We start from the raw sequence: 27,498 nt of genomic DNA, 5'->3' as shown, positions 1-27,498 counted from the left end.
AATTGTAGGACCCTGGGTCGATTCACGTTTGTACGGCGATCTCTTTTTGATATAGGTATGTAGGTCTTAAGTGAGTGGGTCTATTCGAGCCTCCACTGTAACCCCCGCAAATTTACTGTGACTCATAACCATTCAAACTCAACCAAATAAATCCAGCTTCTCAATGAAGCAGATTGCTTTATTTGGTGAGAGATCTTTCAGGTCAGCAAGAGTTCTGCCAAACACTGAAAACCTCGAAACCCAATCCAGTTGACGGTGGGGCAGGAATACAGTATGTGGTCTACTACAAAGGCCTGAATTCAATACTGAAGAATATATGGTAAATTTTTCTCAATCTAGTAGGAACCTCCTAGATTTGTTCAAAAGTTGGAGAAATGAGAAGCTCCCACTTTTGATCAAATGTTACAAGAAGGACAGGTGGGGTCGTTTGATCAACCTCTATCTCCTCTGTAAACTCAGCTCAAAAGCTGGAGAACTAAGAAGCTTTATCTTATTCCTTTGTTACAGGGAGCACAGTTAGGGGTCATATAGTAGATGTCCAGGACTCAGGTTATTTGCAGGACCTACTCAGGGGAAGATTATTTTCTGTCCTGCTCAAGAGTTTGATGCTAGATTCATAATATATTCCGTTTTTGAAGAGGCCGTAAGTAGCTTCATTGTTGCAGCACCTAGTCCTGTAGGTTTATTCAAAAGTTGGACAACTGAGGAGCTCCTCATCTTGATCGATGTTACAGAGAAGAAAGCTGTGGTCACTCTTCCTTTTGAAAGAGATCCATCTAGAATTAATTAGGGTATTGCAGTATGAACAACTCAATATCTGCACATGTTATTCAAACCGCAAGAATACATCCTTAGATGCATCTCTACAGTTTCACCTGAATAATATTTGTTGTGACATATTAAAAAATATGAAGATTTCAATAGTTAGTGGACTCTTCATTTTGGAAATGTCTAAGATTATAAATAAATCTCATGATATCCTTGTTTTTTAGTGAGAGTTATATAATTATAATACCAGATAGAAAGAACAATAACATTTATTCACACTAAAATTCACTTACCGTTATAGATTCGATATTATTTTTACTTAAATCCAATTTTCTTAGATGAACCATGTACATGATGGATGAAGGAAATTCATCTATAAGATTTCCACTTAATAGTAAGTTTTCCAAACGTTTACAGGTTGTGAATGGATTGTATTCAAACATATAATCGTATTTCATATCATACAAATTATTAGACAAATCAATATGAATCAATTCTTTGTTATTTTTGAAAGCATTTGGCATGATTGTTGTTATTCGATTGTTGTTCAGATACAGTCTCTTGAGTTTTTCTGTCATCTTGAATATTTTGTCATTGATTTCAGAAATCAAATTTCCTTCCAAGTCCAAGACCTCTAAGTCCACTAGCGAAGACAGTAAAGTATCAGGAATTGACGAAATGTTATTGTTGCTCAGGTTGAGTTGTTTAAGTTTCTTCAAACCACCTAATAATCCCTCTGGCAACTCCTGCAGAAAGTTATTTTGCAGCATTAGGGTCTCTATATTTTCAGAACCTTCAAAAACATGTTCTGGAATTATTCTCAATCCTGATTGTGCCAAATTTACCATAGACAAATTTTTCAAATTTGCAAAAACATAGTCATCCAAGGTTACATTGGGATTGTAATCCATTCGAATACTATTAAGTTTTCCGTTTTGCCTGAAAATACTAGAATTTATATGACCCAGTTGATTTTCTCTCAAACTGATATTAATTAGCTCTGATAGATCAGAAAATCCATCATTGTCTATAAACTGGATATAATTTCTACTGAGCTCCAAAGATTTCAAATGATTCAAGCCAGCAAAGTCATATTTTGTTATTCCAGTCAGATTATTTTTCCATAAATGTAGTTGCTGCAACTCTACAAGATTCTGGAATGTACCATTAGGAATGTGTGAAATAGCATTGCGTGACAAGTGTAAAACTTTGAGATATTTTGAGGTTTCAAACATTCCACCTATTTCTTGAATATAATTATTTTCCAAGTAGAGATTCGTTAAGTTGGAGAGGTTTTGGAATGCTTCGACGTCAATGGTACTGTCTAACATGGAAATATCAAGAATTCGCAAAGAGGAAAGGCCTTGAAAGAAATCTTTAGTAATAGGATTAGTTTCCTCAGATGAGTTTCTCCATAAAGTTATCTCTTCCAAATGAAGATTTTCTAAATTGTCAATTCTAAACTTTTCGAGAACAGAAGAGAAGTCTTTTTGGGTCAACGGACAGAATCGTAATTCGAAAAATTCAATATTTCCGGCTGTATAGTTAGGTAAAATATTGACATTAAATTCCGTTGAATAACAGTCTATTTTTATGTACTTATCAAGTACTGCATGTATAACCACGTTGTCTTTGTTTGATAAACCACATTGGTATTCATATTCTTCAGATGTGTTGATACATCGGCAGTGTTCACTTTTTCTGCATTTATTAGGTGACGTCGATACAAATTCATTTCCCAGTAGAAAAATCAGTAATGCTTCAACGACTCTCATCTTGCCTGAAAAAAAAAGTCTATGAGAACAAATCAATGTGATTTCAATAGTATCAATTTGAGGATTGATTATGTATTTTTACCTCACAAATAATTGTAACAATAAGGATACCATTTCATCATCGTTAATATTAAATGTAAAATTATTTTTTTAAAGCACATATAATTATTTACTTTCAATACTTTAATGTTAATAAATTGAGTTGAGTACGAATACTTATATATGAATAATCTTCTGAGACCCATCTCAAATGCGCTAAAAAGATCTTCTGTGCAGCTTAGTAGTGTAACAAAGAGACTTCTGGCGCAATGGGAGTGGGGGTAACCTATCAGCGTCATCGAAATCGACGCAGGATGGAACGAGTATAGTAGCGATTTTAGCGTGGAACTCCGCCCCTCGGCCCCCTTGGTACTCCACCTAACCTATCGGCCCCCTTGGTACTCCACCTAACCTATCAGCTCCCTCGGCCCCTTCAGTCACGTGATTTTAAATAAAAAAAGTTTATAGTTATGAGATTCGAACCTGGGTCGTCCGCGCCGTAGACATTGTCCTTAGCCTCTACACCATCGTAAGATATTGAAGTTAACTGCGAATGTTGGGTATTTATAGCGTTAGTTTTGTCAGGACCGAAATTGACTCATTCATTATACTTGACAGCATTATTTTTGATTTCCGTAGAATGTAATCGTCATTATCATATTGAAGATAGGAAAATATACTTAGATTTGGGAAAATAATTAATATTTCATGTAAAGATGTGTATGTGTGTGTAAGAGCGAGAGGCGCGTGTGACGTAATCGATGCAAAGAGAGATGGAGATTGAGGTTTTACCGGTTGCTAGTGCAAGCAGGTGTTGCCAGTTGTACAATAAATCAATGTTTATGGAGTAATGTAGCGTTGCCGGTTTGAAAATTAAGTTATAGAATACACAGAGTCATCTATGAGTCACTAGCTGAACTATCTATTGGTTGAAGAAGGACACTGTAAACACTAGACTCATAAGACTGCATCTGTCAAATGTTAATACATGCCAGCATGTCAGGTTCGGCGTTGCCAGTTGTACAATAAATCATTGTTTATGGGGCAATGTAGCGTTGCCGGTTTTGGAATTAATCGTGAACTACTCGACGAAAATTGGAAGCGCGAAAGTGATATATTTTTTAATAATGAATCAGATTTAAGGAAAAATATGACAACCTGCGATCTGTCATTGTATACGGGGTATCTCAAAATACATCATTGGAAACAAACATGACGTTTATGTGTACAGGGTGCGTCAAAATATACCATTTAAAAAAAAACATGTCGGTTCAACAGAAGTCCAGCATTCCAACATGCCAAAAGGGCACTACGTCTCGTATCTTTGTTAACCAAGTTAGCATCATCAGGAGAAAGAGGAGATTCAAAAGTGTCGAGAGGTTAAGCGTTGTGGACTTAACGTGAGGACAATGGGAGAGCGAAGTATTCGACAATGACATTTCAAAATACGTTGTTTTGCATAGTTTCGAAGGGAAACGATGTTTCGTACGTCGTTGGTAAACAAACATTAGTAATAAAATGGCATTCAGAGAATACAGACGTAAAGTAGAGGAATTTGAGAGACGTGTCCAACAAATAAGTAAAGATATTCAATTATATGAGGAAAAGAAAATGGTTCTCAAGCAGTTGAATAATTTACGCATTCAAGACAAAGTGTTCCAGCCTCAGAGTGTAGAATATGTCGTCAACGATGCTGAAAAACAAATTTTGTACTTCCGACTACAATAATTTCTGTTCAATATGTAAACGAATGTGGGTGAAATTCCAAGGAAATATGCGTGAAGGCTAGTGTAAATAATGGAAATCGGTTCGTTCGACCAGTCAATGAGGGTATTTGCGCAGGCGCAATTCCAAAGAATACACCATTCAAATGTGAATTGAAAAAGATATTTCAAGATCTTCGTCATTTAAAAAAAAACTGTTGAATTTGTTCTAGAATACGCAACAAGATTAGAGTTGTACAACAATTATGAAATTTAATAAAGAAAATGAATATTTTTATTGAGTAAATGTTGTTTCATTTCAAGTTGGTAAAAATATATAATATAGGTGTGCAGAATTATCGCTATCACTTATCGATAAAGCCAGGCACGTGGCTCAAAGTGACGAAACAAAGTCTCTTTGTTTGATTGCATAATATGTCATCACCTATTTTCCTATTCTTAGCCAAGGTGACATTGATCACTGTCAATGCCGAATCAGCACCCAGAGATATGCAGTTCTCAAAGCGACGGAACAAAGGCTCTTTGTTTGATTTTGAAATATGTCATCACTTATTTTCCTATAAATACCTCCTGCGAGGTGAAGTGATGAGTTAGTTGTATCAGTGATACTAGTGACAAGTGTAACGATTTTATCTGAAAGTAAGTGTTTTTCATGTTCACTTTATGAATTTTTATTGCAAGATTTTTTAAACGTCTTTGACTGTTTCACAAAAAAAAATTATTAAAATTTAATGTAATTCAAAGGTGGTGAGAGTTGTTGTTGAATTATCATCAATTTGCCAAAATTTTTCTCAGATTAATATACTTGAGTGTTTTTCTAAACATACTTTTTGACGGTTAACGTTTTTTTCAATTATTTTGTAATACAAAACGGTTCAGCGGTATTTACGTATTCCTTAAGCCAACCCTGGGCAACTATTCTTATCCTACATACATCAGAAGATAAGAAATAACAATTACTGATATTTCTCAATCTTTAATAATGAATAAAAGATAAGAACCGGTAATTGCTGACATTCATTTTTCTCGAATACTATCTCTTACAGTAATTATTGTACCGCACAATTTGTTTTGATGTTAGATGGCGGCCTCAGAACCGGAAAACGTGATTATGAATTTTACTCGAAAATCATCCAAGCTGAATAAGAGTTTTTCTCGTATTTTATCTAGTCGCCTTTGACAATGCCATATCTTGTCTATATACACATTTATAATGTGGTAAACAGAAGCTCATTTTGTGAGCAGCTTTCTAGTTGAATAAAACGCATAGTGAGTTACGAATAACTTTCATTCATGTTGTCGTTTATTGAGAGAGTGTTCGTATAATTTGAAACATTGTTTTTTTATTTTTGGTTTCTCGCAGGTGGATTTCCTGAAATTCAATTTCAGTCGTGGAGAGGAAACCAAATAACAAAATAGCAGATTCACCTGTAGAGACGCCGCAGAAGAAATTGACAGCCAACATCGTGAGAAGCATTTAGAAAATACGCTGTCGTGTTGTTTCATTTGAAATTGTACGAAATTAAGGTAAGTACTGTTTTTTTTCTCTGTTCAATATATGTATAGAGTTTGTGGTTGTATACTATATTTTTTATTCGACTCAAATTTTTTTTCATTCATAGATATGATCCGCATAAAGAAGTGTTTTCAATATTTTTTATGTGTTTAGTACTTGCAGAATATGTGTTTTAAATTCGTTGTTTTGAATGACAGTTGATTTTTCCAATTATAACTGTAGCTCGCTCATTTTTCACAATCACTCCATGAAAAACATTACCCCCACTCTTGAATTTTATTTATCTCTGGTGTATGTTTCTATTGAAGATTGCATTTATTTCAGAACACTACATCAACGTGTGCAGTATAACTTCAGAGTCATCTCAACAACTACATCCAAAATCGTCTTAGCAACCTTTTCCACATCGAGTTTCAAATCACAGCAGCTTCCAGAACCATCTCAACAGTGTCCACAGAACGAAATTCAATTCTCTACAGCTTCCAAAACCGACTCATAACACCTAGAATTTCATTTGTGAACAAAATATCGGTGAGTCATGTCAATAAATAAAATCCAAATGGTCGATTTTCCAAAAACTAAGTCGGTAATTGATAATCACCTTTTAGTTATTAGAGATAATTATTCAGAGTATATTGCCAAACAAGCTATACAATTTATTAATAATCATATAAGGAAATGCGTTTTAGCTATGAAAAAAATTAAATTTTCGGTTGGAGAAAAAAAGAAAATAATTACAAAAATTGGGGAATTGAAACGCTTCAAAGTGATTGTCAAAATGATGAATAATAAACATACAGGCTCGGGTTTGAAGCGACGAAGCTCCAGGGTAAAGTGGCAAACTGTTAACAATGTTTTCAATCGTAGAGTTACAACGGGGGTAATCATCAATTTAACTCATAAAGATCCTAAAAAGTTTCTAGACGATGCTTTTTCAATATTCAAACGTGAGATTTTCAAAATTTTGAAACAAATGTCATGTCTCAAAGTTAATTTTACATTTTCAGGGGATTTTATTAAGAAATCGAATGATGGGGAAATTATTGATCGTAAATATTTCAGTACACCAAATAAAGTTATCGATTCAGGTACGGACTTGGCTGCTTGGTACAATGAAAATGTGGTGAATGTTGTATTGAATAAATTAGGCGAATTTGAAGAACAACAGTCGGGGTGGGCTTTGAGTAAAATTCTTTTGTTGGAGGTAGCAATTAATAAATATGTCATTGGTAACGGTTCTTCTTTCATTCCATTGCCACAAGAAATCGCAAGGAAGAAGGCATGCATTAATGTACAAAACAATGACGAAATGTGCTTCTTTTGGAGTATTATTAGCGCCTTGTATCCTGTAGCAAAAGATCCACAAAGGGTGTCAAAATATCCACACTATTCTACAGTTTTGAATACTACAGGGCTAAATACTCCAATGGATTTACATCAAATTTCCAAATTTGAAAAACTTAATAATATTTCTGTTAATGTTTACACTTTGGAATTGAATCAAGCAAAGGAAAAATCATTCTTTGTAGTAGTACCTGCCAGACTCACGACAACAAAACGAGACAGACATGTTAATTTGTTATTGATTCAAGACAAATATTTTCCAAAATTGAACGATTATGAGGCTCCACCCATTAATGACGATGACGAGACTGAAATTAAATTCCATTATTGTTGGATCAAAGACATGTCTAGACTATTTTCAAAACAAATGAGTAATCATAGAGGTCAAAAGTTTTTTTGTGATAGATGCCTGAATTATTTTTCAAGTCAGCAAAAATTAAATGATCATACTGTTTTGTGCGAAAAAGTGAATGATTGTAAAATTTCCTTTCCTACATACGATTATGTGGAATTTCGAAATTATGTTTATAAACAAAAATGCCCATTTATAATTTTTGCTGATTTCGAGTCACTGTTGGAAAAATGTAACGAAAGCATATCTAACAAAACTACAAAATACCAAAAACATATACCTTTCAGTGCAGGCTACTACTTCAAGTGTTCCTATGACGACAGTCTCTCTCATTTCAAAAGCTATCGAGGTGAAGACTGTATGAAATGGTTTGCCGATGAGTTGTCTGATATTGCAAAATTTGTTGAATCTAAAATTAAGAATATTGAGCCGATGACAGTGCCTTTAAATAATATCGGTGCTGCAACGACTTGTCATATTTGCGAAAAACCGTTCGCCCCCAAAGATGTTATTGTGTACGATCACAATCATTATACGGGGGCGTTCCGCGGTTTTGCCCACCAAGCCCCCTGTAATGTCAACTTTCGAAAATTATTCGTGGTACCCATTACTTTTCATAATCTTTCAGGATACGACAGTCACTTCATTATCAGAGATATCGCAAAAAAAGGCTGTGTGAGCATACTTCCCTCAAATAAAGAAAAATACATTTCCTTTACACAGAAGGATGCTGAAACTAAAATTAAATTTCGATTTATAGATTCTTTTCGATTCATGGGAACATCGTTGGATGAATTAGTATCCACATTGGATCAAAATGATTTGGAAATTTTAAAAAAAGAATTTAGTCATTTAGATGAGGAGAAATTCGCTCTTCTCACCAGGAAGGGAGTATTTCCGTATGATTATATAGATAGCATGGAAAAATTGAACATCACCGAGTTACCATCACGAGAAGAATTCTATAATAAATTAAATGATGAACACATAACAGAAGAGAAATATGTTCACGCACAAAATGTTTGGGAATCATTCGAAATTACAAATTTGGGATCGTATGCGGACCTATATTTGAAAACAGATATTTTATTACTGGCAGACGTTTTTGAAAATTTTCGTCAAAAAAGCATGGCAACTTATGGGTTGGACCCCGCATGGTATTATACTATGCCTGGGTACACGTGGGATGCCATGTTGAAGTATACAAAGTGTAAATTACAAATTTTAAAAGACATTGACATGATTATGTTTGTAGAAAAGGGGATAAGGGGCGGAATATCGGTTTGTTCAAATAGATATTCTGAAGCAAATAATAAATATATGGAAGCATACAATCCCGAAAAACCTTCAAAATATCTTTTATATTTAGACGTCAATAATTTATATGGGTGGGCAATGTCAGAATTTTTACCTTACGACGGTTTTCAGTGGGTGGAAAATTTTGACAAAGATATAACTGAAATTCCTGACAATGCTTCAGAAGGCTACATATTGGAAGTTGATTTGGAATACCCTGAGAGATTACATGATTCACATAAAGATTTTCCGTTTTGTCCAGAGCATCAAGCACCACCAAATTCCAAACAAAAAAAATTAATGGGTACCCTGTATCATAAAGACAAATATATTTTGCATTATCGCAACTTGAAACAAGCATTGAAAAACGGTTTGATTCTAACCAAAATTCATCGGGTTGTGAAATTCAAACAATCTGCATGGCTGCGTCCCTACATCGAGTTGAATACTCGTCTAAGGGCTGCAGCCACCAGTTCTTTTGGCAAAAATCTATATAAACTAATGGTAAATGCTATTTTTGGGAAAACGATGGAAAACATTCGATTACACAGGGTGGTCAAACTTGTGAATTCCTGGAACGGTCGTTATGGCGCCAAAAATTTAATTGCGAGCCCTCGATTTCAGAGTCGAACCGTTTTCGATACAGACTTGGTGGCTATTGAATTGAAAAAGACTGAACTTGTTTTCAATAAACCTCTGTACATCGGAATGGCAATTTTAGATATTTCAAAAACATGCATGTTTGATTTCCATTACGATTTCATGGTGCCCACTCTAGGTATAGAAAATTGCAAGTTAATGTATACAGATACAGATAGCTTCATCTACGAAATAACGTGTAAAGATGTCTATTCAGAACTCATCAAAAATAACCTATCAAAATTTGATACTTCCGATTATTCGCCCGATAATAAATTTCAAATTCCACTTGTGAATAAAAAAATTCCTGGGTTAATGAAAGATGAAGCAAATGGTAAAATCATCACGCACTTTGCAGGGTTACGTTCCAAAATGTACACCTACAAAGTGCAGGGTGGAAAAGTTATCAAAAAATCAAAGGGAATTCGATTTAATGTAGTCAGAAATAAAATTGATTTCAAAGATTATATGGATTGTCTCAGAAATTTTAAAGAAAAAATATGTGAGCAGTTCACTATTCGATCATACGCTCACAGCGTTTTCAGTATCAAGCAGGTGAAAATAGGCTTGAGTCCACACGACGATAAACGAAAATTAATCCCCAAATCATCTGACACTTTACCTTGGGGGCACTATAGCTTGAAATGAGGTTATCATTTGGATTTTATTTCTATTGATGTGATTGATTGATATATTTTGTCCTTGTTTGAATATGACGAATAGGTGTGTGTTACTCTGAGAATTTTCAACAGCGGTAGGAGACCACCAACTTTTCAAGAATTGACTGCAAACAGAAATATGTTTGAGTATTTCAGTTTTTGCATACTATTTATTATTGTACATGTACACGTTGATATAATTTGAATGAAATATATTGAAATTTTGCATACTATTTATTATTGTACATGTACACGTTGATATAATTTGAATGAAATATATTGAAATTTTGTATACTTATTTATTGTTGTACACACACGTTGATAAAATTTGAATAAAATATATATTGAAATTTTGGTGTTTTTTTTCCATCAAATAACTTTTTAAAGCTGTTGTTTTCACCTTATACATTAAATGAAACAAATGTTACAACGTTTTCTCATTTATTACATAAATCATACACTATTTTTTGTTTATAATAAAATAAATATTCACGTAAAGCATTAGCATACAGACTATCTAGAGCTGAGGCTTGACAAAAACCTTCTATGATTTCTTCCAAAGTTAAATTAGTTTTATTCTCACGTAACCATGATTTTATTATATTGAAAACACCTCGATAATAATCACAAAAGTTCAAAGCATCCAGCATAGCGATACGGTCAGAGAGCACACCAAGGTGAGTATTCAGGATATCGTTTACATCTCGTTGAAACAGCTCCATGTTCGTGGTGTCCTTGGAAATGGAAACTTGTTTGGTATTACTTTCGATGTACTGTGTGACGTAAATGTAATCCCCGCAACGTGTTGTAATTGGATCATATTCGTCTAGATATCCATCGATTTGTGATTCGAAGAAATTTTCCTTTATTTGTTGCAGGATGTCAATGAGGGTCGCCCATTCATAACTTGTTAAATTGATGGAACGAATGGAGAACTGCTGCTTCAAAATTATGCATGGGCTGAAGTCTCTGCATGGACTTAGGCCACATCGAATTTCATAAGATGACATGGGGAATGCCATCAACAGCAATTGATGTTCGTTTCGAGCAGCCATTTCGTATTGCTCCAACGCTCTGTCTATTGCATTTAGAGTTCCATTATAATCTTCACCATCACTGTCGAATATTACTTCAACTTCACTACCGTAACCACTATCGAGAGACATTTTCAAACTGAATGTCCATCTGTGTTTGCTTGCGCTCTTATAGCTTCAGATCACGTGGTCCGTTTCAGATATTGTGCGTTTGTTAAACACACAAATATTTCTTCACAAAAGGCCCTCCCAATACATTGTCAGTGTGCTTGTTTTCCATAAGATTCTATACAAAATCGACATTTTCGATCCAACTGTTGTGTTTGTTATCCAAACCCAGCCATTTTACGTACATTTTTTTATCTTTCTTCCTCAAGACTTTTTCAACGAGATATATATCAGGATTTGCAGTTTTTTGTAATTCTTCTCCATAAAAAGCACCCCTAATAGGTGCACCCTGCATATCTTCTAGCATGAAGGTGGCGGGGTTGGTAATATTGACTTTGACAATTTTGAATAATTCCGTAGTCCAATTGGGCGTATAGCCTTTTTCAAAAACGTGTTTCGCCTTACTGATTCGTACAACATCACCGACTTTGAATTTTCTCGGTCCAGCTATTTTCACATGGGTGTATGTTGATTTGAGAATTTGTTTTTCGTTAGTTTTGGTAATTTTCGAAGGTTGTATGCCCGTCTTCGAGTGTCGCGTATCATTGTAGGATTTTGTGATTTCAGGCAAGACATTCAACCATTTGTAGGTGCCATTCAGACTAAAATATTTGAAAAGTCTTTCTTTTAACGTTCTAATGATACGTTCAGCCATAGAAGCCTTCGTGATACTGTACGTATTGTAGTGATTTATTCCATGTTTTTTCATCAAAGTTTGAAACTTATTGTTGTAAAATTCTTTACCTTGATCGGTTTGTAAATTTTTTGGACAACGTTTCGTATGTGTCAAGATATCTGCAAACGTTTTCGTAATTTCCTCTCCCGTTTTTGATTTCAGTGGTCGAGTCCACACAAATTTCGAAAAACAATCTATGACGACTAGAATCAGTTTGAAATTTCGATTTTGGTGAGCGAACGATCTCATCTCAGCCAAGTCCATCTGCCATAAGTCATCTATTCCTTTGATAACTGTACGGCGTCGAGGATAATTTTTTCTAATTGGTTTATGTAGTTCGTTGACAAGTTGAATCTTGTCTTTGGAAGTCATGACGACTGATGGAGAAGATGTGTGAACCCCGCTCTTTTATTATGGTTTTGCTTGAACTTTATTTTGTATCTTTTTGATTTCCTTGATAGTAGAATTTATTTCGGTAATTTGTTTGGAGATGTCACCTTGAAATTTGGTTAGTTTTTCATTTACTTGGATCATTTGTTTTTCGTGTTTCTTAGCTAGTTGATATATAAATGAAGCAAGTTCATTATCGGTTCCATCCACATACTTTTTATTAGCAACATCGTAATCAGTGGTGGGGCTCTTCACATGACACAATTTCACATCACCACAATGAATATTACCATCTGAGGTATAATGCAACAAACATCCTCCAGAGGGCGTTGGCAATTTTCGCTTTCTGTTGCTGTCGCTACGTCCAAACTTATCGATAACCATTTTGAAAATGATAATGTATTGGGGAACGTAGTGTATCTTATAGAATTATTTTTGCCTCTTTGAGTTCATTCAAAATGGCAATGATTTCATTGTTGTGCGAAGTATTTCCTGCATCTCGAGAGGCTAGCAATAATTTGAGACGTTCGCATAGCTCGTTGGGATCGTCCCAATAAATGTATTCAATGGGTTTCGTATTGAATGTCATTGCAAGAGGTGACGTTTTGGGTAGACATGATGTCATCGCAGTAGTAGTAGTGAGAGGTGTTTTAGGTTGAAAAAACCCAGTACCAGTTTTACGACGATTTCCTGCTGTAGGAAACAACGGTTTGATTATGTTGGTGTACTTGTATCTCTGTGTGCCTTTTAGATGCCCAGCCGAATTCTTGTGAGCGCTCGATAAATTCAAAATCTTTTTGTATACATTCAAATCCTCAGTGTTATAATTTTCAGGCATGTCGAGAAATAACAGTTCATATATACCGGGTGTTCCTTTCCAGTGATACCCAGCCAATTTTATGTTTCCGCTACGCTTGTCAAAATCGATTTCCTTTTGGCCTAGGAACCATTTTGAAGATACCCCATCATATATGGGACCGTATACTTTGTCGATTTCCTTGTCATTTCCCCAATGTTTTTTAATGTACGGTTGAGACATTATCGGATATTGATCGATATATTCTTCTAAAACTTGTTCATTTATGCCTGACGCAACGTTGTCGTCTTGTTCGTCTTCTGCATACCCACTAAAGACGTTTTCATCATCATCATCGTCATCCTCATCTGTACCTGCAACATGTACGAGGGATTGGAATGGAGTCGTTTCAGGCTCTTCCACTGTCTCTTGTTTGACTTCGGTTTTTGCCTCAGTTTTCAATGGGGTACTAGCTGACTGTGTTGCTGTTTTATTAGCTATTTTCCTCAATGGAATAGACAGAGGTTTGAAAAATCTTTGCAATGACTCATCTTCTTCGGATTTGCCCAATTTCAGAGCCAAATATTTTTTTCGAATGATGCGTGCAATTTCGTTGATCTTATTCTTTCGAATAACATCAACTTCTTTGCTCAACGGTTTCATGATGGTGAATGATACTACATCACGCACTGTGTATACTTATATATTTGTCGAATCCTTGACGATAACGTCCACCATTCTTATCGAAATCTTTCATTATTACAACGGTTCCATATCGATGTTGCCAACATTCGGCACACATTCTCTTGAATTCATCGAAAGACATGTCGGGAGAGACGTGTTCATCGAATACATGTTTCAAATTCATTTCATCCTGTTTGAAAAGTACAATCATATTGCTATTGTCTCGTATCAATTGTTTGGGGATTTTTGAATATGTCTGACAAAGATAGGCGGCGTCAATGTTCTTATGCCTACATACAGAATAATATTCGCGAATTTTCTGTTGGCCATCACATGCGACATCGTCGAAAATGAATATGGAATTTGATTTGGCTTCGTGAGGGCTTATGATATCCTCATTTTCCCTGAACGGATAATATCCCAACCCCTTGACTTTACTGAAAATTTCTTGAATCACTTGATATTTAGGTTGATACAATGATTTTGAATATACGTAGATATTTTCAAATTTGGCGCCATTCTGGTGGAATAGCAATGTTAAGATAGCGTTTGTCTTTCCACAACCACTCGGCCCACAAATTATTGCACGAAACGAATTGGGTAATAATATACCATGCTTCCCAACTACACTACTATTGTTGGCTTCATTCAAAAAGTCTAAATTTTCAATAGGTAATGTCTTGTCTTGTTGAACGACTTTCATGATGTGATGCTGGATAATGAGTGCGCTACGCTTATAAATAAAAACATCACAGTCATCACCCAATCATTCTCAATGTTGACTTACTCCGGTGCAGGTGTCGTCAATTCGATTATCAATAAGCTCCCGTTCGAATTACATCTACCTGGTTATCAGTTTTGCGGACCAGGCACCAAATTGAAAAAGAGATTGGAACGCGGTGACACCGGTGTAAATCCTTTGGACGAATATTGTAAAGATCACGATATCGCGTACTCTCAAAGCGACTCATTAGAAGACCGTCATAAAGCAGATCAAGTGTTGGAAAATAGAGCTTGGGAACGCGTTAAATCGAAAGACGCTAGATTTGGTGAAAAAGCTGCAGCTTGGCTCGTTACTACAACAATGAAAGCGAAACGTAAGTTCGGCATGGGGTTGTCCTTTCGACGTAATATGCTTCAAAAAATTACTAAAAATTGGAAGCCACATCCTACCAATATTAAGAAATCTAGTGCTTCGGCTTTGCGAGCTGCTAAAATGGCATTGAGTCAAGCTGGAGGACGTAAAAACATACGGATACCTAGGATAATACCATTTGAAGCAAAATCTGGAGGAATTCTTCCCCTCATCCCTATATTCGCTGCCCTTTCAGCTTTGGGTTCGTTGGCAGGTGGAGCAGGCGCTATCGCAAAAACCGTAATAGATGCTAAAAATGCCAAAAAGAAACTTGAAGAAGATCAACGTCACAATAAAGCTATGGAACATTTAGGTTCCGGTTTGTACCTACGCAAAACACCTCGAGGATTTGGTCTGTTCCTAAAGAAACAACAGCAACGCAAAGGGCGAGGTCTTTACTTGAAAAAGCAAAAAAACTCCTACTGAAGCTACCCCATAGAGCATTATACGATTCGGAAATTCAAAAATGTGCCCGTCAAATGAGAATTCCACATTTTCGTGGAGTCTTTATGCGCGACACGTTGCCAACTCGTGGTCCTCGACTGCGAGAATGTGCTGTATTGAACTTGGATTCTCGATTGAATAAAGGCACTCATTGGGTAGCTTACATTAAAAACGGCAATGCTGTACAATACTTTGATAGTTTCGGTAATCTCAAACCTCCAATGGAATTGGTCAGATATTTTGGAGGGGGTATAACGATTACATATAACAATGATCAGTATCAAAATTTTGACCAGAGTAATTGCGGACATCTGTGCCTACAGTTTCTGCTCCATAATGTCTGCAAAAATGGTTGGAGATAAATCTTTGCGAGATTTAACCGATGCTGAATTGAAAACTTTATCGATCGACTATTTGATTGAGAATGCTCAACCTTGGGAATTATTGGATGTTTGGCATAGATTACCAAAGGACTACCAACATCGATTCGCTTTGCAGATTCGTTTACCATGTTTCATCCATTACCGACATGAGGTACCACCACCTACATCAGCTGCGTCATCGCTACAAAAAGCAATGTATTATGGTCCTGTGAGTTCGCAAATAGAATGTTATTATTGTAGAAATAAATGATTTTTATGCAAAATGTTGTTGTTATTGTTTCAATCATTATTTAAGGAGATGTCATACTGACATTATATCAGTCATGTCTATGATATTAACGCTAACGAGTCGTTCTTCGACGCTCTCCATCGATTTCAATCCACCCATTCGATTAGATTCTGATTCTGAATATACTTTGGCTTTGCTCAGTTTCCATTCGTACAACAGTATACCCAACATTGAAGAAGGTACGAAATTCTACTACTATGAAAACGCTGACAAAACTAAACAGAAAAGCATCGATATACCTCTTGGATCTTACGAAATTGGTGACATTGAAGAATTAATAAACAAATACATCACGCCTAAAACGTTCAAGGAAAACCCTGAGGATTTTTTCTATCTGAAACCGAATAATAATACGCTGAAAAGTGAAATATTCTGTCTGAAGCACTCGATTGATTTCCGACCTGCAAATAGCTTGGCTCACATACTGGGGTTTTCATCTACTGTTCTCAAACCAAACTTACATCACGAATCCGATCTACCTGTGGATATCATTAAAGTACGCACCATACACATAGATAGCAACATTACGTTTGGAGCCTTCTACAACGACACACCGACTCATACGATATACGAATTTGCTGTTGGTGTTGATCCGGGGTATGCAATTGACGAAATACCTAATCACCCCATTTACCTACCTATTGCACATAGAGACGAAATAAACAATATCACGCTGCGAGTGCTCGACCAACATTCTAGGCTCATTGATTTCCGAAACGAAGAAATAATAATTCGTTTGGAATTGAAGCGGAAGTATGGTGCTGACTATCTATAAAAATAATACACCTCCATACCCCAAATCAGTCTTCACCAAGACCTTCACTAGTCGACAACTATTGACAACGGAAAATAAATTGTTTCTGGAATCTCTTGGTTATCATGTTGTCCAATCAAGTGTTCAACATTTTCCGAAAACCGCAAATCGATGAGTCCATACAAAAGATAGAATGGCGGACCTACTATCCATATGTCAAATCTTTTCGCAACAACGATGTTATTGAAATTAACATCAATCAATCTGATGCCTACGATGCTTTGTACGATAGTCTGCTGTTCATTAGTGGAAAAGTTGAGAAAACTAAAGGGGACGGTAAGGTGTCATTCGTAAACAATGCTGGTGCTTTCATGTTTCAATCTGCTAGTTATGAGCAGAGTGGTAAGGAATTGGAAGCAGTTCGTGAACTTGGAATTGTTAGTACTGTTAGAGGCTTTCTCATCTACACCGACGAAGATATCAAACACTTGGCCACCTCCGGTTGGACTTTTCCCAACAATACAGGCGCCATCAACACAACTCATCTAACATTCAACATGCTCATACCCATCAAGCATTTTTTGAATATCTTCAACGATTATCAGTGTGTTTCCTACGGTAAACATACCATTCGATTAGTACGAGCTGGAGATGATAGCAACTGTTTCAAAATAGAAGAGACTCCTGCTGCACTAACACCGAAAACGGAAGTTAAATTGGAAATTGAAAATATCGAACTGAAAGTTAAACGACTCTTTCCGCATGATCAAATTAAATTGCAACTTTTGAAAGCTATCCAAGCAGACACTCCTATTCTCATACCGTTCAGAAAATGGGAACTTCATATGCTGCCAGCTCTCACACAAGGTGCAAAAAATGAAATATGGGCCGTCAAGACTTCTTCGTTCCTCGAAAGCCCTCGCTATGTAATTGTATGTTTCCAAAAAAATCGTGACTACACTAAAGTCAACAATGATCCAACAATATTCAATCATTTGAATATTACCAATATAACGCTCACTCTTAACGGTGAGAATTACCCCAAGGAAAATATGCATTTGAATTTTGCAAAGGGGAATTTTTCGCAAGCTTATTTCAACTACTCACAATTTGGTCTCAGCTACAAAATAACCAATCAACATAATCCTCTTCTTACTTCCACCGTCTTCACGGACAAAGCTCTCTTTGTCATCGATTGTTCCAGAAGGGATGAGAGCATCAAAAGTTCCAGTGTTGATGTAAAACTTGAAATCGAAGCATCCGAGGGATTTCCTCAAAATACTAGAGCCTATTGCATAATTGTGCACGACACTGTCATAGAACACCTCCCACTCAGCGAAATTATTAAAAAATGGAACTGAACATGTTATTTTGCTTCAGTATCAATCGAAGAGTCAACATGAGAATAGCTGTTGTAGATATTCAAGGCTTCACCGTCGAGCAAAAATTCCATCCTAAAGAAATAGCCATTAGGATTGGAATTCAGTGTAGTAACTTTTTACTGCTGCCAAACACACCATTTTCCAGTTTGAGTAAAGAAGATCGTCGTACCGCCTGTTACTTGGAGCGAAACATTCACGGATTGAGGTATTCCTCTGGCTTTGTGGAATATAATCAATTGGATGCCATCCTCATGGAGAATCTACAAGGTGTCGATGTCATTTATGTGCGAGGACATCAAAAATATGACTTTCTAACTGAAAAATTTCACGAGTTGAATATACCGACACGCGTTGTGAATTTGGAGGGCTATGACAATACAACATGGTTGGTTCCCACATTCGACAACAACGAAGGTACCTCACCCTGTATGCATCACATTCGCAAGCGAACCAACTACAATTGCAGTCTCCGAAACGTAGATATTTTATACAAATGGCTTTGTGATATATTACCAAAATAAAAATGTATAATAAATTTCCAAATCATTTCTTCTTTTTTATCTAACCTCACCGCCTTATGATACCCTCAACAAAAAATAGAAAACGTATGCAAAACGTTCGAAAGCGCACGAAAAACGATCGAAAGCGCACGAAAAACGACCGTAAACGCACGTAAAACGGTCGAAAACGCACGAAAAACGATCGTCAACGCACGAAAAACGATCGAAAACGCACGGAAAACCACGTATTTTGAAATGTCATTGTCGAATACTTCGCTCTCCCATTGCCCTCACGTTAAGTCCACAACGCTTAACCTCTCGACACTTTTGAATCTCCTCTTTCTCCTGATGATGCTAACTTGGTTAACAAAGATACGAAACATAGTGCCCTTTTGGCATGTTGGAATGCTAGACTTCTGTTGAACTGACATGTTTTTTCTTAAATGGTATATTTTGACGCACCCTGTACACTTCGACGTCATGTTTGTTTTCAATGATGTATTTTGAAATACCTTGTAACATTGAGGGATCACACTTTGAAACGATACAGCCTCATTAATCTGTAATGTTTTTTCTTGAATCTGATTCATTATTATTAATATATAACTTTCGCGCTTCCAATTTTCGTCGAGTAGTTCACGATTAATTCCAAAACCGGCAACGCTACATTGCCCCATAAACAATGATTTATTGTACAACTGGCAACGCCGAACCTGACATGCTGGCATGTATTAACATTTGACAGATGCAGTCTTATGAGTCTAGTGTTTACAGTGTCCTTCTTCAACCAATAGATAGTTCAGCTAGTGACTCATAGATGACTCTGTGTATTCTATAACTTAATTTTCAAACCGGCAACGCTACATTACTCCATAAACATTGATTTATTGTACAACTGGCAACACCTGCTTGCACTAGCAACCGGTAAAACCTCAATCTCCATCTCTCTTTGCATCGATTACGTCACACGCGCCTCTCGCTCTTACACACACATACACATCTTTACATGAAATATTAATTATTTTCCCAAATCTAAGTATATTTTCCTATCTTCAATATGATAATGACGATTACATTCTACGGAAATCAAAAATAATGCTGTCAAGTATAATGAATGAGTCAATTTCGGTCCTGACAAAACTAACGCTATAAATACCCAACATTCGCAGTTAACTTCAATATCTTACGATGGTGTAGAGGCTAAGGACAATGTCTACGGCGCGGACGACCCAGGTTCGAATCTCATAACTATAAAATTTTTTAATTAAAATCACGTGACTGAAGGGGGCCGAGGGAGCTGATAGGTTAGGTGGAGTACCAAGGGGGCCGATAGGTTAGGTGAAGTACCAAGGGGGCCGAGGGGCGGAGTTCTACGCTTAAATCGCTACTATACTCGTTCCATCCTGCGTCGATTTCGATGACGCTGATAGGTTACCCCCACTCCCATTGCGCCAGAAGTCTCTTTGTTACACTACTCAGCTTCAGTTTGTTTTTTTAAGAATCTCATAATAGGGATTCCAGATGATTGAACCATACTCCAACAGAAGTATCACCAAGATATAATAAGTATAATAGTATATATAAGTATAATAACTTAAGAGTATTTGAATCAAAGTATTCACATGCTTTATTGATGAATCCTAACATTTTAAATGCTTTGGCTGTAATATACTCATTATTTACAAGGTGACTCTCAATTGAATGCTGATCCTGAAGGGCGATAATTCTTGGATGATTTAAAAAAAATCATATTCCTGAAATAGGTATGGGGCAAGTTGCCAATAATTTTAATATAGCCCATATTCTAGTATGGATGATTCTGCATAAATTCATTTAATATATCCCTTTCACATTCAACGGGTTCAGGCTCTACTTCCTCGAAGCATTCCCTATGAGTGAATTTTTTCCAATGGTTGCTCCAAAAATTTACCAAAATCTCTTTATTTGACAGGAAACATTTATTCACAGATGAAGCTAGTTTTACTAAAAACAGGATCAGAAATTTTAATAATCATCATTTTTGGGCAGAGAAAAATACTTATACAATCGTGGATTCTCATCACCAGGAGCAGTTCTCATTAAATGTCTGAGCTGGAATTATTGAAGATTACCTAATTGGAGATTTTTTACCACGTAGATTAAATGGACAACTTATTGCCAATTTCCTGAAGATATTTTGCCAGTTATCTTAGAAGATGTTCCTATTTTAATGCAAAATCAAATGTGGTTTATGCACGATGGTGTACGTTCTCATTTCAATGCTCTGGCACGCGAATCTTTAAACCAAAAATTTCGTAATCGCTAGATAGGAAGTGGGTGAACAGAGTCATGGCCAGCTAAATCCCCAGACTTGAACAGTTTCAATTAGACATTCTGTATCTCAGAAATAAAGCAGTTGCGGATCTATGTATATCAACGACTCATTGGAAAAAACCAAGAATCTAATATATTGCTTTGCTGACATTGGTTGCTGATGCACATCTTCACCGGCGGTGAAGATATCAATGAAGATATCTAAATTATTTCGAATTGGGGTGAAAGTAACCAGGTTCAATTCAATGACACAAAAACCCAGGCATCGGTTTTATCCAAAAAGATAAATGTTTCCGAACCGGATATAATAATGTCAGGGCAGACAATCCCGCTTCGATAAGTTTGTTTGGGGTTAAAATAGACACCAATACGCCTTGGCACAATCATGTTGCTGGAATTACAAAGGCTGCTCCTCAAAAGATTGGAAAACTGTTCCGAATCAGAAAACGAACATCACTTGAAACCTTGATAGTCTGGAACATCGAAGAAAGGTTGGAGATTGGTCCCTCTTCTATAGATACTTTGACGGAAAGTGTTCAAGTGACTTGGCACATTTGATTCCACTAAGAGCGTACATAATAGATATCCCAAGGTTCTAGGTGAATATTATTACTATCCATGATAATAATTACGCAATTTTCACAAGAATTTTTGTTTCTAGATATTTCCACCGAAGAAGCTAGGGTGTTAGCGAAACGCGTCTATAAAAAATGTTTGAGAAAATTCTGTAATTGATAAAATGTTATTAGTTTTCATCAAGTAACAGGTCAGTCCATTCACAAATATTATTACTCTTTAGAATTTCATGTCTTCAATGATATTTTCAAACAATACTGTGTCACTTATTCAAACACTCTATTTCTTGCAGGCACTTCTATTGGACAATGCTACAAAAGTTATAAATTTATTCAGCTTATTGACGAACCAAACCTATAATGAACTTTTCATTTAAACTAGTCAGTCGCTCAATATATATTTCCCACAAGTAAAAGCACATAGTAAGTACAAAAGCAAAGTCGGGGAGCAATAGGGAATATGCATAAAAAATAAAATGGCCTGATTTTTTTTCCTGAGCTTTTAAGGTCCTAGTATTACACTCAATTTGTTATTTTCTAATTTAATATGTATTTAATTATTTAAAACATAAATCAAAAAATGAAAAATTTACGAGCGAAATTCAAATTTGTAAAATGCCCCACCATTGGTCGAAATGAAACGTGACGTCATACGGCATGTCCTGTCAGTAACCTGTGATTTATTTTCATACATTCAGGTTGTGTTGTAGAGAAAAATTGGTTGTATTGCTATTCGAGCTTAGTTTTCTAATATTTTAATGTCAAGAAATACTAAGCGTCATCAACAACAATGACAGACAACGGTTTTGTGAAAGCACAGTCGGATAATCTTCCAAAAATAGATGCATTCATGTTGACCACATATTTTGCGTCAAACCCGGATTTTACATCTGCTGAGGTTAAGGTAGTAAAAGCTGCAAGGTAATTATTGTAAAACATGGTATTTTTAATCTAGTAAATCTGTTTTTATGCATACATGCACTTATAAAATTATTTTCCTCAATGTAACCTCAAATGTTGTTTACATTCATTGTATGACATACGTAAATAAGGTTATGAAACTTTATCTGGTGTACTTTTTATAGTGTTCGGACACATTGGTACCATGCAATATCTATAAAATGGCTTTTTTTCTTCTTCCATGGTTATTACGCGATATTTAAACTAAAACACCTTGTTAACTATCAAACTAACTCTCAATGTAAACAATAAACTGACAGGACATGCCCTATGACGTCACGCCTCAAGCGCACGAGAAATAGGAGCGTTTGAAAAAATAATTACTACTCTTACAGCTGTTTCTTTTTTTCTATATCAAAATGAAGTGAATATTGAATTAAAAAAATTAAAAAATTGTCTGCATATTCCCTATTGATATGATGACATGTCATCATATAAATTGAACTTCGCCTTTTATCTTCATATAATAAATGAACTGTACCTGAATAATTTGCATTAAATGTATTAGAAGATAATGAAGACGATATTATTAGTATTATTATATAGTAAGGTGCATAGCAAATTGTACTGACAGAAAGTCATGTGAGGCACATTTGAAAGAGTATGGTATCTTAACTCTAAACATTGGTTTATATTTTTGAACGGTGTATGTATGTGTTCAAAAACAAATTTAAAATGTCATTAATATGATTCTACAACCAAGAACTATTTACATTTACCCTTAGCTTTCAAAGTAAGGACTTGTGGTCATGAATACATTGGTCCAAAGATATATCTGTCCAAACAATGTTTAAAAATAATTTATTGGAAAAATGTTTTTCAACACATTACAGGAATTCTACGAATAACATATATTCATTTTAGTTTTAGATTATGAGCTTGTCTTCCCCCCTTTTTTTATTAGTATTATGTATTTGTATTTACACTTCCCACACAATGTTGCTGGTGGACTGGAAATACAAAATTATTATGATAATTTTAGTCCCTGATTTTAATACAAATTTTATACACACTATAAAAACTGTTTATGAAACAAAATCGTGTTGATATTGAGAAATATCCACATAAAAATCACAGTTTTTCGTCATTAATTAGAGCGATATGGTAAGTAATGTCTATTCTGATAAAGAGATGCTTCGGGAATTCCGAAACAATAATTCTGATGAAAAATGAACTTCACAAATTGATTTCAACGGTATATCTTTTTCAACTATTTCGAAAATTAACCAGCCAGATTCACATCTTTATGAAATACCCGTGAAAATCAATATAATAAAGAAGTGAGAAACTAGAAATAACCCTGTTTAGGCTTTCTACTTCTCCATCTTTATACAAAATAATGTGGAATCTTTCAAAGCAAAAAAAAATAATTTCTTGATTTTTTTCTTGTAAAATGTATCTTTTTGGGTGGATTTGGGTGGATTTGGATACCAAATTATTTTTTTGCCTATATCTTCTTTATTCGCAGACATATTGAAAATCTGTCCACATTTTGCTATTGGCACTTGATGTGGGCTATCAGAATATGTCCACGAAAGACTGTATTTTTTGTTGTAGTTTTTGGATCGTAGACGTTCACTTCATATTGAGAAATTAAATTCAATTTTATATTTCGGGATTTTTCGGTAATATTACATTCCATATCCGTAATTTAAAAGGGAATAATGCACACATGTATAATCGAATATTGCCGAAAAATCCCAAAATATAAAATTTAATTTAATTTCTCAGTATGAAGTGAATGTCTACGATTCACAAACTACAACAAAAAATACAGGTCTGTATTAAAAAATTCAAAGATGGGAGTGGCCCAAGTTAGATGACACCCTGTATAAAAGATTCATGGATATATTCCGAGAGCCCACATCAAGTGCCAATAGCAAAATGTGAACTGCTTTTCAATATGTCTGCGAATAAAGAAGATATAGACAAAAAAATTATTTGGGATTTTTTTGTTTTTCCTATATATCTCTAGAACCAAAAGAGCTATATTCGATTTCTTCACATCATTGAATAGGTCTCTGAAATACGCAACTTTGCCATAATTTAACCGACACTCTATCTCTTATCGTTTACGAGATCCCCATGTACAGAAACGAATTTTAATTATATATATATATATATATATATATATATATATATATATATATATATATATATATATATATATATGTTTTTGGTAACTCTAAAAATGAAAATAAGTTATACTGGAATGTAACAGAAATCTGCTTTTGTTTATCTTGCACGAATGAAAATATATTTGAAAAACCTGGGTCACAGTTCATACTCATTATCTTTTAAGTTTCAAAAACATTAAATTCTTATTTGTATAATTAGAGATGGGTCAACTCGACTTACTATCTTGAGTTAATTTGAGATGCACTCAGTTCGAGTTTCTTGAAGTAGGTTTTTCTAACTAGAGTGCGAGCTAGTGATGGTACAGAGATGTTTGTCAATATAATAGGTGTTATGGACTGCCGTTTGGTATTATCAGCGGTTGACGTAAAACTGACATCAATTCTTAGTTAAAGATGTGTTTCTGATGAAATTGGCAATCTCTGACAATATGTTCCTCCTATTAAGAATTATTGAGCCACCAACTGGTGAGAGGAAAAAAAAATAAAAAGAATTTTATATCGGGGAAGAAAGTTTTTGGCTTTCTACTACTCCATCTTGATACAAAAAAAAGATGAGGGAATCTTCCAAAGAAAGGAAGGAAGTAATCAATTTGAAAATGAGTAACTCTATACATGGATGTGTAGATCATGCAAAAAGGTAACTTTCAGATACAAACTGAAAGAAAGTGCTCCTAAAACAGCTACTTTCATATAAACATTGAATTACACAAAAGAAAAAAAATCTTTCGTGTAATCTTCTTTGGAAGATTCCCTCATCCTTTTTTTGTATCAAGATGGAGTAGTAGAAAGCCAAAAACTTTCTTCCCCAAAAGTATTCACTGATGAAAATATAACCCCTTCAATTAAATTTTATATCCTTTTTCATGAAGAGAAATTATCAGCTAGTTGTTTGTACACAATACGATGATAAGAATATCATTGTATAAGAATAGACGTCATCAGATCGGGAATTTTTAGTACATATCGGACTTGACCATCTTACTTATGTCGTTCTTGTTTATATTTGAAAACGTCTTTTCAAATCATTTTATTCAGTTTTGAATTTATTCAAATACTGGTTAAAAGTCTTTACAAAATATTTCCTACCAATAACCATATTCTTCGCAGAGCTTTGCGCTGTGAAGTGCTCCAAACATGTCATTGCACATGAAATGTAGATCAAATAGAAGTTACGATCTGAATACTGTAACTTTGTTATCCTACAGATTATTAGCTGTTTCTAGATTTATCAGTCCTGGTCTGCAGTTTTTTTGATCTGAAGTTTCGTGTGCAAATACGCCGATGAGGCAATGGGCAAAAAAACAATATATTATTATACAAAATTATACCATACAGTTTAATCTTCCTCTTGAAGATGATCACTTGGTGATCGAAACATCTGTCGAGGTGTTAAAAATAACGATTTGGTGTTGGGAAAAACTCCAGTAATATTCATTACTACACCAAAGATTCCAAACAGTGCATCATAGTACAGTTGAACAGTGTATTATATTGATGAATCATTCATAAACTCGTCAATAGTAATGGGATTTGTCAATTAAATGTTTTTTAGTCATGTTTGAAATTCTCTCAGCAACATTTCTCTAATACGATTCAGCAAATTGTTAAAATATTCTGGATCATAAAAGTTTGAATAGTTTTCTGCAACTAGTGCTTCTACTTAGTATCTGAATGTTTCTGACAACACTCTTTTGGTACACCCCAGGCTCAACCACTTTACTGAGTTGATACTTACAATATCACATTACCAATAGCTTTTTACATATTTCATCGATATGTTGATTCCACTGACAGTCTTCAGTAAGAGTAAGTGGTAGAAATTTTATTGATTTCACCTACTTCATAAAACAGTTTCATGGGGCATAACTAAATTTTAAGAAGGACCCCAGTTTATTGTAAGAAAACCAATCCTCGTCTTTTAATATTTCACTGTTAGCCTGATCTACTGTGGATGTGACATTTTTACCATTAACGAGTAAGCAAATATCATCAGCACACATGAAATTTCGGTAACATAAATTTTATAAATCAGAGGTCCCAGAATAGAGTCTTGTGGTACTCCAATACAGTACTCGAAATATTTTAATAAACACTGACCTATACAAACGCATTTCATTGAACTTAGAAGATAACTTTCAAACCATTTATATGGATGTCCCTAAAACCATACTTTTCTAATTTGACTAATAGGATTTGACGAAATGTCATCCACAAACAAGTTATCTAATGAAATCGTAGCCATGTTGATTTATGTCATCTATGACATTTTTTTTTGTTACTTTAGAGTCAACTGATTTGATCATTTATGTTTTTCCCCCATCTCTTTCATGACACACATTCGAACAATCTTGTGTCCTGTACCAATTTGTACTATTACACATTGAATTGAAAGGGAGATAACTTATGAGAGAGATTAGTTTTTGAGGAAAAAAGCTTTTTGTCTTTCTATTTCTTTATCTTTATGTGAGAAACTTCCAAAGGGAGGAAGAAAGCGATTATAAGTTCTAAATAAGCTCTTTACATACTGTACTCCAAAAATTTGTTATGGAATTGAATCAGATATCATTCATTGAAAGTTTCACACATTTTTTATATGAAGATGGTGAAGTAGAAAGCCAAAAAGTGGTCATTTACTTCTGGACATACAGTAAATCATGGATAACAAATTTTTTGATTAACCCATCAAAATCTAAAAATATTAATTAAAAAATATGTCTGTAGGTTATACTTCGTGATTTCTGTTTTTTTTTTTGTAAATTTTGAAA

At 35.0% G+C, this 27,498-nt stretch overlaps 2 protein-coding genes across 3 annotated transcripts in view; one reads left to right on the top strand and one right to left on the bottom strand.

Moving 5' to 3' along the window:
- The window catches only part of LOC111505077 (toll like receptor), a 71,383-nt gene that overhangs the window by 42,919 nt on the left and 966 nt on the right, over positions 1–27,498 (bottom strand). The window contains exon 2 of the mRNA XM_074176991.1: positions 1,062–2,548. Within this exon, the coding sequence (XP_074033092.1) occupies positions 1,062–2,543 (1,482 nt within the window). The 5' untranslated portion in view covers positions 2,544–2,548. The remainder of the gene's footprint in view (positions 1–1,061; positions 2,549–27,498) is intronic.
- On the top strand, positions 4,829–11,228 carry LOC141483033 (uncharacterized). 2 transcript variants are annotated; one of them, XM_074177201.1, is made up of 3 exons: positions 4,829–4,945; positions 5,670–5,833; positions 6,147–11,228. In XM_074177201.1, exon 3 carries the CDS (start codon positions 6,361–6,363, stop codon positions 10,099–10,101), a length of 3,741 nt encoding a protein of 1,246 aa, XP_074033302.1. In that variant the 5' UTR covers positions 4,829–4,945; positions 5,670–5,833; positions 6,147–6,360; the 3' UTR covers positions 10,102–11,228. The 2 variants fall into 2 exon arrangements, with proteins under 2 accessions (XP_074033302.1, XP_074033301.1); XM_074177200.1 differs by lacking the exon at positions 4,829–4,945 and adding an exon at positions 5,269–5,575.

The sequence above is a fragment of the Leptinotarsa decemlineata genome, unplaced genomic scaffold, assembly GCF_025532065.1.
Source record: "Leptinotarsa decemlineata unplaced genomic scaffold, Ldec_3_MD MMD2_tig00002159_RagTag_RagTag, whole genome shotgun sequence".
NCBI lineage: Eukaryota > Metazoa > Arthropoda > Insecta > Coleoptera > Chrysomelidae > Leptinotarsa > Leptinotarsa decemlineata.
Note: the sequence above shows the minus strand (reverse complement) of the source record. Positions and strands in the feature narration are given on the sequence as shown.